The sequence below is a fragment of the Crocodylus siamensis genome, chromosome 1 (assembly GCF_052110815.1).
Source record: "Crocodylus siamensis isolate JL-2025a chromosome 1, ASM5211081v1, whole genome shotgun sequence".
NCBI classification, from domain to species: domain Eukaryota; kingdom Metazoa; phylum Chordata; order Crocodylia; family Crocodylidae; genus Crocodylus; species Crocodylus siamensis.
The window spans coordinates 136,678,786-136,692,589 of NC_143395.1; the positions used below are offsets into that span (position 1 = coordinate 136,678,786).

General features: G+C 41.8%; 1 protein-coding gene across 2 annotated transcripts in view; it reads left to right on the plus strand.

Annotated features, from left to right (window-relative positions):
* The window catches only part of PGBD5 (piggyBac transposable element derived 5), a 108,480-nt gene extending 96,404 nt beyond the window's left edge, over positions 1–12,076 (plus strand). Inside the window, exon 7 of one of the 2 annotated variants that reach the window (XM_090043808.1) lies at positions 3,306–12,076. In XM_090043808.1, coding sequence (XP_089899934.1) covers positions 3,306–3,501 — 196 coding nt within the window. In that variant the 3' untranslated portion in view covers positions 3,502–12,076. The remainder of the gene's footprint in view (positions 1–3,305) is intronic. The other variant, XM_090043813.1, reaches the window with a different exon arrangement.
* Positions 12,077–13,804: the final 1,728 nt, after the last annotated feature.

Consider the following 13,804-nt stretch of genomic DNA (forward strand, 5'->3'; position numbering starts at 1 on the left):
AAGGTACCAAATACTGGTACTCCTGTCTGGCTGTCCATCTAAAAGTGAAAAAAACCATGAAAACTGCATTCCCAACACAATTTAAATGATGTTAAAGAGCAGCTTGACAAAAGAGCCAACATGTTTGGAGCCAGGTTAGGGTGGCTCTAATGTGGATCCAGTGGGGCTAAAAAGCTCTTGGGTTCAGCCAGCTGGGTCACCAGTCCAAATAATGGCCATCTTATTTGGCCATCTGTCTTTAACATGCACACGTTGTCTCAAGCCCTGTTCAGAAAAAAATATCCCCCCTCAATTTAGAATCCAAAGGCCTATCAAGGACTTCAGGTTCAGAAACTCAGAATTCAGGTGGGTTTGGGACCTAGTGGTCCAATTTTGCCTCTCTCTGTCTAGCTCTCATGTCCATTTGGCAGGGGAAGAAAGATAGGATGAATGAACAAAAACCCACTCAGTGCTCTCCTACTCTTCATCCTTACCGAGCTCTGGATATAGAAGCAGGTGATGCACCTCCTTGCCCCCATTCCTACCTACTGCTGACAATGGCAAGCAGTCACTCGAATGCCCCAAATGAACATAATTTGCAGCATGCTTCCCTAGGTCCAAAACTAATTAGCATGGGTAGAGATCTGATGGATGCTCATACCGACTGATATGCTGCTCTCTCTTACCACAACAACAGGGAAATGATGGTCTAGTAAGCCACCAGGCAGCTACCTGACTATTGTAGGGGGAAAAAGGGCACAGCTGAGATGCCACCAGTACAGCTAAGAAGCACAGGCTTGTACCTACTGGTGTAAAATTAAAGAATATTCATTTACTATTGAGACTACCATGACAAAATGATTCATAGGGAATTACTGAGTTATCGGGAGTGAAGCTAAGGCTTGCGGTACGAAGCAAGGACAGCAGAGCTCCTGGAGAGGTATGTCCTACATTATGTGAACAGCCCTTAAATGCACAGTCCCTCTTTAGGCAAAGTAGGCCCAGAAATATATCTTTGAAGAACAGTTTCCATTAGAGGAGAGGTGATAACACCCAGCACAAGAGTAAATGCCCCACCTCTTTTAAGGCTTAAAACAGAAACAGCAGGAGTTTCTCCACCAGAGTCCATAGCTCAGTGGTTCTCAACCTCTTTAGACTCAAGCCCCCCTGCCTCAGAAAATGCCAGCTCTTAGCTTTCACTTTCTCTCTTCTTTTTCTGCACTCAAAAAGTAAGTTGTGTGTTGCAAAGAACTTCAGAAAGACCCCAGGTCAGAACGTTTTGGGCACTGTAGAGCCCTATTTGAGAGCTCTGGGTTTGTCTTGTGAATCGCATGCAGATGTTTGCACACCCAGCAGTGCTAATATGGCACGGCCCCCTTAAAAGGATCTTGCAGCACCAATTTCAGCCCCAGCATAGTCCAGCGGTGTCCAGGCTGATGGGATTAGTTGCCACATCTCAACTGCAGTAGTCCTTATTCAGCTTTTAGTTGCAGGAGGAAGAGATTTCATTTCTCTACTGGGAGCTGGTCAGCTTACAGCTGCCCTCCCTTCATATTCCTTCTAGTCTTAATGAGCATCAGCTTAGGGATATGCTAGGATTAGCAGCCTCTGCAATTTCCCCACTGCTAGGTGGGTTCCTCTTTCTGCCCTTGCCTGTCTAGGGTATTTCGTTCAGTGCTATGCTTTCTTTTTCTTTCTTTCTTTTTTTTAAGCCTTTGGTTAAAATTATTTGTCTTCCTCACAAGTGCTGTAAACATGGTAATCAGATGTGGAAGGCTTTCCTGGTCATAGGTCAGTAGCTGTGTTTACACAGTTAACAAATTCTCTGCATTTTTTTCTGTTGATTCCTTATTGCCCTTCCTTCATAATTTATCTTGGGAAGGGGTAAATCTAACTGTACCAGAGTTGGAAAATGTAGATGACTGTTTAGGGAAACACTGCATTATACACGGGATCCAAAAGGGTCTCTAGAATGTTATAAGGTTTACTCTCAGGGCAGAACCAACAAAGGATTTATGTGCCTACATTCCCTCCAAGTCCAAACCTGTGATCCTGAAACCCTTGCAGAGGTTCCACCTAACCTTGGAGCTGCCTAAATGCCATAAGTGTCTGTTTTCGGCTGCCTAGAGCTGCACTTCACAGCATGTCCACAACTACTCCAGTCTCGATAGGGTTGAGCAACTCTGCATTTAGTTTATGCCTAAGCCCGATCAGGACACAGAAATCTCTGCATTCCTCTTCCTTAGGTCCCTTATGGTGGCATATCATTGGGCATTCCCAGAGCATTTGTGACAGACACAGAGGGGATCAGGCTTCTCACAAAATGCCAGGATGACTGCTTACTCTTAAAACATGGCTGGAGGTAGTTGTGCCTCCCCTTTTATACACCAGCCTAGTGGCTGGAGCACTTGCCCAGGGTGTGGGAGCATGTGGGAGCATTCCCTTCTTCTGCAGGGATTTAAACCCTATACTTTCCACCTCCCAGAAGAGCGCCCTACTTGCTGTTGTGGGATTAGGGGGCTACCTGTTGGTCCATATTTGAGGAATTTGTGTAGGAGTTAGACACAAACTAATGTACTATCCTACTGTATACTAGTTTAGTTGTAGAACCCCATTAAGGTATCTTCTTGTCAGAATGACAGAGTAACTGGAAGGAAATTTAGAGAAGAAAGACACCATTAGGCTGGAGGGTTTAACTGGCTAGACAATGAATGATGGGGTGGAAGCCATGTACTTCTTCTTCAATTTAAGCATGGAGAGTATGAATGTTAGTGTGTGCATATGTGTAATTATTTGGAGTGGCTACAAAGAGGATGTAATTAGGCATGATGAGATTTAACAAGAAGGGACATTAACTGATTTGGTGTTGGGATGCAGAGTGGTCTGTCAAGGGAAGTGGTTGAAGCCCCTTTACTTGGGACATGGAAAACTTAAAGGCAACCAAATAGGAGAAGAGCGTTCTAGTACAGTGGATCCTGTGACCAGTCGGCCCTTTTCTGTCAAGAAGTTCTAGCACTCGTGCTTGTGTGATATGGTTTATTGGCAACACTAGCACTAGACAGTGTGACTGAGGGCAGGAAAATGCAAGAAAGAGAGGGAGACCTAAAGACCATTTTGCAACTTAACTACAACAAATACTTATTTAAACATATTAAGACAATAATAATCCATTAACTAAAGAATCCTCCTCCACAAGGGCTCCTGTGCACGTGTCCTATTTGGGACTACAGAATCTGGGTAGAGGGGTAAATATCTTGCCTCCTTGAAGAAAACACGTGGAAGCACTTGAAAGTTGACTGTCTCTTCTCTTTCTCCCCATTTTGTAGGTATTTCATTTCTCATAAACCAAACAAGACCTGGCAACAAGTGTTCTGGTTTGCTGTCAGCATTGCCATAAACAATGCCTACATCCTCTACAAAATGTCAGATGCCTATCACGTGACAAGGTACAGCCGGGCACAGTTCAGTGAGAGACTTATAAAGGAGTTGTTGGGCTTGGAGGACACTTCACCTTCTCATTGATGTATTGTTCCTTGTGGCTTAGGTAGGGATGGAGGGTAAGCAGAAGAGGAGACCATCACTCTGAAATGTCAAAGCAGGGAACTTGTGACACCACCAATGCTGCTTCCTATATGAAAATGCCAAGTGATGCCACTAGAAAGGTGGAGACTGTCAAAATTAGCAGCTGGCTTTAGAGGTGTCCTACAGAAAGTGCCACAGGAAACATCCACACATAATTACATATATGAATGCTCTGCGGGTATCTGTACATTGAAATTGATTTTAAGTTAGCAATTTCTCAGTAACACTTGTTGAACAGGTAGCATCTGTTGAGCAGGGTCATCCCATTAAGATTCCCTTTGGGCTAAACTAGGAGGTTGTCACAAGCTGATAGAGTTCAACAGTCCTCATGGGGAATTAACTTGCTTAGAGGTCTTTTAACTCTGAGACCACCAAGGTTGGCCTATGCACTGCAGTATGGCTGAGAATGCCTAGTACCTTGTAGGAATCACTGCAGTTATAACATCGTCAAAGAGAAGCAACAGATATGTATGTATATATTGAACGTTAACAGACAAAAGCAACCAGGACTTTGATGACTGGTTAAGATTACCTTTCTCCCGCCATCCCCCTGAATGCAAGGCAGTCAGGTTGCAGTATGGGACAAGATTTAGGAAATAATCACACTGGGGAATTTTTTTTAAACACTTTCAAAGTTGAGTCTTGAAATCTGGTAATATTGCCTTTTGTAACTTCCATACTCCCAGTGTCCAGGGGTGGGAAATCTCAGAGTATATAGCAACTATATTCTCCTCAACTTTCATTGCATCTTTGGGTTCTTCTAAGTGTTGCTTAAGGCCTGACATGACGGACTGTTTAAGTTTCTATCATCTATTATATTCTCTTTTCCCTATATTTTAAACATCAATTTACTTTTCATCTTGGGTTTCATTTCCTAGTGACACACTTGACAAGAAAGAGAATAATTCACGGATAGCGTGATTTGAATTATCACTGTGGAGTGTTCAGTAGAAATTCTTCTTAGAATTTGAAATTTGTCACAGTAGCTTATAATTTTGGAAATTTGTATGCTTAGAAAAATGTAACATTGTTTAAAAAAAAAAAAAAAAAAGTTCTGGTGCAACCAGATGCTAAGTGTCCCTGAATAGAATAAAACCCAAATGCGTTTCTTGTCCTGAGTGACTCTCTAGGAGGTAGAATCACTTTGAGTTTGCCCAGCCTGGTGCCAATGTTTCATAGAGGAGAGATGCCATGATTAAATGTTTTCAGAAAAATCGACTGCCTCCAGCAAAAGCAAAAGGAAAAATGATAGTGACAATGAAGTGAAAGGTTTCCTTTTATCACATTATTGGGCTTAACTAAACTAGAACATTGAACATTAGTTTGAAATTAGTTAGAAATTGTAATAAGCAATTAACTTACAGGGAACAAATATGCATCTTTTCTTTGGGTTGGACCGACTTGCACTGAAGGCAACAGAAAAGCTGTCATGGATGGGAATAGGATCAGGCTTTGATAAGGTAGTTAATGCTCATGTTTAGAGGGACACAACTAGTTCTAGTTCAAGAATTTGGACAGGTAACAAACTCTTATAAAGTCTCTGTGCTGTTCAAGTATCATCACTAAAATGCTGTGTTGGGCTTTTTACAGTCAGCAGCATTACACTGCACTTGTACCTTGCTCTTCTACTAAGGAGGTATTTCCAGTGAGACAGTCCCTGAAGGCCTATCTAACTTCACTGTCTAAGTGCCATCAATGTGAGGAAAAAATAAATGTGAATTAACAAAAAATGTATTTGATCCCTGGTGCTAAGAGTTCAACAGTGTTTTAAATGAGCTGTGTGTCCCCTGAACCTGCTGTTGTGGTTCAGTGGCAGCATCCCTGTCTACCATGTGGGAGACCTGGGTTTGATTCATGCATGCAGCTATAGCCATTTGAGATGCTGAACATCTGAACTCAGTCTGGCCTTTAGATCTGTTCTCAGTGGTCTAAAGTGAGGATACTGGGTTGCCCCTACTCCTCCCTGGGCATGTGTCAGATCTGGATGACCTCTCACATATACATCTTGATCCAGAAGGATTGACGCTTGCCTGCTATGTGCCCCCTAACCCCAGTTACCATACAGGAGGGGTTTAAAAGATAGCAAATGGCTAACTAGGGGTAGGAATGATATATTTTTTACAAATCCATCTGTTGGACCAATAGCATCTATAGTTTGAGGGGTTGTGGTGGAGGGGAGGAGTTCGACAAATGTCAGTTTTTTGCCATATTTTCCCATGTTCTCTGATGACCGTTGACATTCTCCTTTCCATTGTTGAGACCCCTTCTGTCCCTGCTAGCCTGTGATCTTCACATAAGCAAAGAGGATGGCACCCTCACAGGTTGTCTTGTGTGCAGTGAACCAGGCTCAACCCTTTTAAACCAAAATAGGTTTTTCAAATACTGCACTTGCTTACTACTTGATAGTAAGCAAAAACAGATAGGTTGGTGATAAGATACCATTATTGGCTAGAGTAGGTGAGTGGGGGGGGGCTGTAGTGAGGCACCAGTCAGTCTTTCCAGAGGTCTGAACACCTATGACACTTGGCCTAGGAAGACTGAGCCCAGGTATAGATGGAAGTACTTGAAATTACTTGAACGTGCTGCCCTAAATTAGCATGTAAGAAGTAGGTATACGCTGGTTGTGTCCTGTAGTTTCAAAATGTTGCCAAAATTCATCTAATGAGCTGGTGCAAATTTATATAAAAATCACCCAGAAAAGAGCTGACCTGAACAGCTTTTCTTCATTTGTCTCTAGTGCAAGAACGCTTCTAAGAAAACATGGGTCTAATCTGCCAACATGCTGACCATTTCCTGTGAGGAAATAGTCACCAGTACTCACTGGCATGAGCAATAGGCAAAGCCTTTCAAGATATCACCGGAAATACTCAGCAGTGTACATGATTAAGCCTCAAAATGGCTAGATGTGTTCCACCTATTCATTAGCACTTGGCCTAAGTGAATCTGGCCCATATAACATGGAAATGATTGGATCTGGCCCATATACTATGGAAATGTGATTTTGTTTAAGTGGCAGTGTAGCCAAGGCCTTAGAATATAGCTTTCCACAGATGTCTTCTGCTTGTGATATAGACTGCTTAAGCTTAAGTTATACTAGTCCTTATTTTTGCCTCAGGGATTGGCTCCTGAGTAGTTGTCCCTTGAGTTGGTGTTGACAGGGGATTACACAGTGGCTGACAATTACAGGGAAGATGCTTTATTCTCCTCTGTAGAAGGAGAACAACCTAAGACAGAAACAAAGCATGGCTTTGCAATGAATGTGAATCCTCCATTCCCAACCCTTTCCCATCACCTTCAGTCAGTTTTCTAAAGATGCATAGACATCCATTAAAATACTGCAAAGAAACCAAGACAAAAAGATCTACATATGACAAATGAACTCTGGGTTGCATAGCCTACAAGCAAAAATCAAAATGTAGCCTACATGAGTAAAATGACTGTGAGCCATCATATATTTCCTATTCTTTTTATGGGGGTGGGTGGAAGAAAAAGTGAGGAAAGTTACTCAAATAGCATCTCACACTTCTATTTTAAATATCACAAACCATGAAAACTAGCTGGTTTAAAAAAAAACAAAACTTTTGCTTGATTAAAGCCATTTAATGTCAACAGTAGTTCAGATTCTGTAGTCTTTCATCTCGCCCTTGCTGTAAACTAGCTTTTGTGATTTTTTTTCCCCCCACCCAAGTATAAATATATGGTGCTTACTTTCAGAAGTCAATACAAATGAAGGTTAAGTGTCAAAACATTGCAAGATGCTATTGATGATATCGTATAAACACTGTTTATATAATGGCTTGTAGAATGATACTGTGGTATGCTTTGTATCATCCAGATACTTGGGGTAAAGATCTTCAAGTCAGGCATTCATTAAAAGTAAGGGAAGTACCAGTTAGGCAAGAGCATCAGGTGGAGACCTTTCAGAAAGAAGACATAGAAAATGGAGCAGATGGGGACAGGAAGGCTTCTCTCTCTCCTGCTGAATTTGGCTTCGTACAGCATGTAATTCTGAGTGTTGAAAGCTCTTTGTTTGTCAGAGTATGCAAACTGCTTCAAAGAATTATGAACGTCAGTGTGATATGCAGACCACATTCTATGCACAGCACTTCTTCCAAGGAGTTTTTCACATCTTGTCAAGATTCATATTTGAAAAAGGATCTGTAACATTGATCTAACATTTGCTGCAGTTAAAAGCTGATGTGAAATATTGCTTTATTACAGTCTGCTCCATCATGGAAAACTCCACTATAAGGGCTTGCAGGAACTCTGACCCTGTTGCTTTTTATCTCTGCTCATTTGTGTGCTTGATGAGAAAGGGAACAATTTCAAGGAATCGCTCTCCTGTTTCCCTTTTTGTGTGCAGTAGCTGTGCTTTAAGCATCCCTTCTAATGCCTGTTCTCATTTCCCTTTCATTAATAGGTATTTTAAGAACACAGACTTCTCTAGAGTTCTCAAGGTCACTAAATAATTGATTCAGCGATACCATTATTTTACATTCTTAGATATTTCGTAGAGAAAAACAGGTAGTCCTCTGCTGCCACAGTAACATGCAGGGCACCGACTCAAAACCAGCATCTTCATTCCCCACCTTCGAGACCCTAGCTCCTCTTCTAGCAGCGGAGTTTATTCTGCTAAGCATTACCCTTGTGGGTCTGTGTTGAGCTGGGTAATGAGGGCTCCGCTAGCTCAATCCTATGCTTCCTTAGGGATGAGCGGTCATTCCTGGAGCTGATTTTAGTAGAGTGAGGATTATACTGCACTGTAACTTTTTTGCACTCCTATAATGCCTTCCATTCAAGGATCTTAAAGTGCTTTAACAATGTGAACGCTCATGCATTAGCCCTTCCCACACCCTTGTGACAGGGACAGATAGTATGAACACCCTCATTGTATATAGGGGAAACGGAGGCCCAAAGAGGGTCACCCAAATGTGCCTAGAAAAAGGAAATAAGATTAATTTTTAAGACTCCTACTCCTGACTATTAGGACTGCAGGCAAGACTGAAGTGGTTGATAGCTTCTGTTCATGGGCCCCAAACTCAAAATAGGTGCATTTTTCTAAACTAGAAAAAATAAATGATATGAAAATAAGCAAGGCTAATTAGCAAAGCTAATTTTCCTCCCTCCTCAAGAATAGCAGCTGAGTGACTTGAAGTTATGAGACTCATTCTGCTTTTCAGAGCTTTTGCTTGTGATTCTGAACTAAAACATTAACTGAAATCAAGGGAAAGATTTCACTGAAACCATTGGGGTTTAAAAAGGGACCCACTGACTTGCATGGGGGAGCTAGAGCAGAGACCATCCAAGGCACGATGACAATCCAGCGAAAGCTGTAAACTGTGAAGCCTGTCCCCAGATGTGCTTACAAACAAATGTCTCTAGTGAAAATAAGTCTAGGCTAGGAATAAACATGAAGTCTTCCATCCATCTCTGCTGTGGAAATCTCTATGGAGCCCCCTTGTGCTAGCTCTGAAGTACAGCTAGCCGATCCAAAAAGAACTCATTTAAGAGATGAGTGTGTGAAGTATCAAGAGACTGAGAGCAATGTTTGTAGAGGGAAGCAGCTTCATTGTGTTATATTTGGCCTGCGTCAAATAGGAAGCTTTGCAAATAATACTGTTCTGTCACCTGTGCAAATGTAATCCCAATCACCATGCTGTTTAATGTGTTCCTCCTTGTCAGGGCCTTGCCCATCCCACTCCATTTTGTTTTGTTCACAGAATAAGTGAAAACTAGAGATAGAAAAAGCCCTGCTAGGTTGTCTTGTCCCTGGGATATTTAAAACTCAACTCTGCTTTAACCAATCAGTAGTGTTTTTCTACTTCTCTTGGGAGACTGTTCTGTAGCCTAGTAGATCTCACCATTAAGCAGCTTTTCCTGATACTCCACATTTTTCTTTGCTTAATTTCACCCTCTTCTATACCCTTGCATCATGTTGAATCACCTGCTCTTGGCCTACACCTGTCTATGTAGATGGTCACTCTGGCAAGAGAAATGATAGAGACAGAGTTGGCCTTTTCTCTATTTTTTTAAATGTTCTCTAAGTAAAACAGGGTATTGTTTTCCAAGGCTATACTTAAAGCAATCACTGTGAAAGTATTGCCTGCTTAGCCCCTCTTGTGCTGCCTATTGGGTTCAGGTGGACCCAAGACAAAGATATCAGAAGTACCACACCCACAAATACACTTAGTATGGCTGCAGAATTTACCGTAAATGCGGTTTTCTGCCAGATGAGACCTTGATGTGTTCTGTTCTGCCCTCATGCACCCCCCAGTGACCCTATTGAAACTGTTAGGTGTCATATCAAGGCCTTAAATGGCAATATATACGTCTCACTCTTATGAAATAATAACTGCTTGTGTTAGATGTCAAGGTGGTTCATACAATGTGTAGTGTGCAAAACCATCAAACTATAAACACAGTCCACTGCAGGAGCACTCCTTGAATGTTACTGCAGACATGACCTTTTGTTAATATGTATGGGATCTGGAAGGACAACCTAGGTGTAAGAGATAAAACATCCTTACCCTTTGAGCCTGCTGGGTGAGGCCTGGCTAGGAACTAGCGGAGTGAACCAAGAATGATAACAAAGTTTAGGATCCAGGCTCCCTTGACTATCAAGCCTTTGTGGGAAGAAGCTGAGAGGTACACAAAGCTGTGTCAGGTCCTAGACAAACCAGGGACTCTGGAAAAAGCCACAGGCAGAAAAACAAGCTTGCCCAGCATGAGACCTCAGGAGGGGTATGGATGGGAAGTGTTCCCAGAATATTAAGACCCTTGAAAAAATGAAGTGAACTAACTTAGCCAGTTGCTCTTGGACGGGCACATCTGTTGGAAGCAAAGTAGTTAAATCTGTGTTCACTGATCTCCAAAGACCTAGGGAAAAAATAAGGTTAGAGCCCAGGTCCACTAGGTTTCTCTTCCCAAATCCCAGCCCACTCCCTCTTAGAGTAACACTGTGGTATTGTCCTCCAATTACTCTGTCAAAGTTTGTACAAAAAGTGAAGAGCTCACACCTCACCACAAACTCAAAAAAAAAAAAAGTGCTTTTATTTGATGGAAACAAGATGCAAGTGACTGATCATTTAGTTGGAATCAATAGTATTAATACAATTAATAATTATATTTCATTCTTCAGTTTACCAGCTAGCTTTGTATCTGGTATGTTGAATTCAGAGGCAAAACAATTTAACCAAGTGGAAGAAAGTGTTGAATACAAAAGAAAAAAAAAGACACAGCAGTTAAAAACAAGTGTCTGATTTCCCCCGGGACAAACGTTTTATCCTAGGATCCTAGAGACTGACAAGTCCATTTGTCCCATCTTACTTCCCTGTGAAGTATCCAAATTAACACTTTGCCCCAGGACAGCCTGTGCTTGTTCGACTGCAATTCAAGCTGTGTGTGTAAAACAACAGACTGCTGTAGTGTGAGTCAAAGCCCGGGACAACCAGCTGTGGGATAATCCTGGCATCTGGATTTAACAAAAGTTAGGCCAAACATTCCCCTGATGTAAGGCCATTGAGGTCAGTGATAAAATTAGACCACGAATAAATCTGAGCCAGCATATGGCGAGATCATCAATAGACTCTAGAAATAACGAACAAGAAACTAACAGAAAAGCACACTGGCAAATATCAGACGAAAGGATTAAAGGCTGGAAATTCAAAGGGAGAGATTCCAGCTGTTCTGCTCTAATGGCTGCCCTTCTAATATGCAGGAAGGCTCATTTCTATTCTTGGTTTCATTTAAATAAAAATCCAGGGGAGTCATGGCCTTCAGCAGTGTCAGTGCAGTTGCTCCAGCTGTAGAAAAGTCAGTGGTGTGTCACTGTATGCCTCTGCTTGTACTGCAAAGGTTCGGTGATTATAGACGTCAGAGCCTCTGGGTAGTTTGGAGATAGCAGGTAAAAGAAACAGCAGGAATAGCAGGAACAGTAGACGGCTATAGTTCTTTACTGGTATTTTTTTTAAGCTGTGCAACTTGCATTCCATCAAATGAAGCGACTGTACAGCACACAGGGATAGTATGTAGCTAATGCTTTCAAAACACCACTGTTGTCAAACTACACTCAAACAATTGCAGTTTGGTGCAAAACTTCCCCAAACTACAGAGTTCGGTTTGGAAATGTAAACATCATGGAGTAAAACCCATGGTGCCATTTATTTTCTTCTTTTGTTTAGAAACTTCTCGGAGCAATTTTATAATAGATACCGTCTTTCAGGAAATGCATGCATGTGGCCCTTCTTCAGGGTAAGGTCCACAGCGGTATTTCTGGGTGGGGGTGGGGAACTCCTTTTGTGACACTGGTTTTTGTTCTACACAAAGGCACGCTTGCAATAAATTTTTACAAGTTTTGTACACCATGAGCTAAATTCTGAGTTCCAAAAATGTGATGTGTGGCAACAACAACAAACTGGATTTATAGTATCACTCTGATATCTTGTCATGTGATTTTATTTCTTCAACAAAGTTTGTTTACAATCAACAACTTTGAAATACAGTCAAATATATTACTGGTTGCCTCTCACTGCCTTGTTCTTTCCTGGGGTGGGAAGTGGGGTATGTGAAAGGAGGTCAAAAGACTGCCGTTGGGCATGTTCCATTTCCTCACTTTAAAATGATAATGAGCCAGAATTTGAAAGCCTTATACAGTTTTACTTGGCTGAAATGTTATTGGGAGCTTTACTTGAAACAACCAAATGCTAGAGGTCCTTAAACACATCATACCCTTTGTCCTGCAAAAGGCCCTATGGTATTATCTCACATCTGCCCCAAGGGCTTTCCGGGATATCAGTGACCTGATCAGTGTGTGGAGTGGGAAGAAGGTTGCACACATTTTTCTTACACCAGTTCCTCCTTGAAAGGTAACAGGTCCCTGTCTTCACAGATATGTTACAGATGCTATCCCCCTGTGAAGATGAGGGTGGGTGTGTAAAAAACATGCCTTGGCAAACAGCTCTGTGGGAGCGCTGATGAGTTTCAGCTGACTGGAGGAGCAGCAAAGCCGAGTGGCTTGTCTTCAAGTCAGCAACTCACTGTGAACCGAGCAGATCACAAACCAACCAGATAGGAATGATCCAGGCTCTACTGTAGCATCTTGCTGATCCTTCCTTCACCAGTCATCCATGTTATCCTTCAATGGTGCACGAGTGAGCCTCACATCAGCATGTCTTGAGATGCCAAAGAGAAAAAGGAATCAATGGGTGCATCTACATGTTCATTAATGAATTGTAATTACGGTGCATTAAGTTTAGTACCTGCAGTTATAGGTACTAACATAATGTCTTGTAATTGGCACTACTGCACATTAGTACCAGCACACACTTTTTGGTGATGCTAATGCACAGTAGACTAATTCTACCGCACATTAGTGCATTAGCATGGGTTTTGCCTGCCACACTAATGTGCAGTAGAATTAGTCTACTGAGCTTGTACTGTCTCATGTAGATGTGCCCAATGAGTCCAGAGACTACTTGCTGCTGGCCCCAGTCCCTCCTGCATGAGATCCACAGGATGCATCAGCCAACTGCCAACCATTTCCTGTAAAGGGAAGGGAAATCCTGCTGCTTCCTCCATACAGTAAGTATCTATTGTCTATATTGCACACAGTGACTTTCATAAGGAAGAGCTAGGAGCCAACCTCCATTTTTGCTTCAAAACCATAGGTTTATCTAATGTCCTAAAAAAAGTCCAGAGTCATAGAAAGGTAGAGCTGATAGGAATCTCAAAAGATAGAGCCTATAGCCCTCTCCTACTGCATGCACTAAGAAGGTAGCCATTAGCTGCAGAAGTAGCATAGTTGTTTTCTCCTAGGACATTCGCTCATGCTAGATTTTTAAGAACAGGAACAAAAAAAAAACTTAGAATTCCCGTGTTCTAACAGTTGTAACCTGTTCTGCTTCCCTGGATGTGGAAAACGATATCATCAGGAACAGTGTGTAAACAGTCTATATAAGCAGAGCTGTAAGAAACAATACAAATACTCTTAAAAATGCTAACTGAACAGCATGAAGAATTTGATTTGATAAATTGTGAAATCCAGAAGCCAACTAACACCAAAACCAAAACGCACGCATAACCTCAGTGCTATCATTTAAAACAATGGCATCTATTTCTAGCACACCAAATGCTTGCACTAACTCACTTTCCAATTAAATTAACCTAAAGAATTGTCAGTGAAGACTTCCACTACTTTACCCTTTTTAACTAAACTAAGGTATCTTTTTTCCATTGCTTTCCGTAA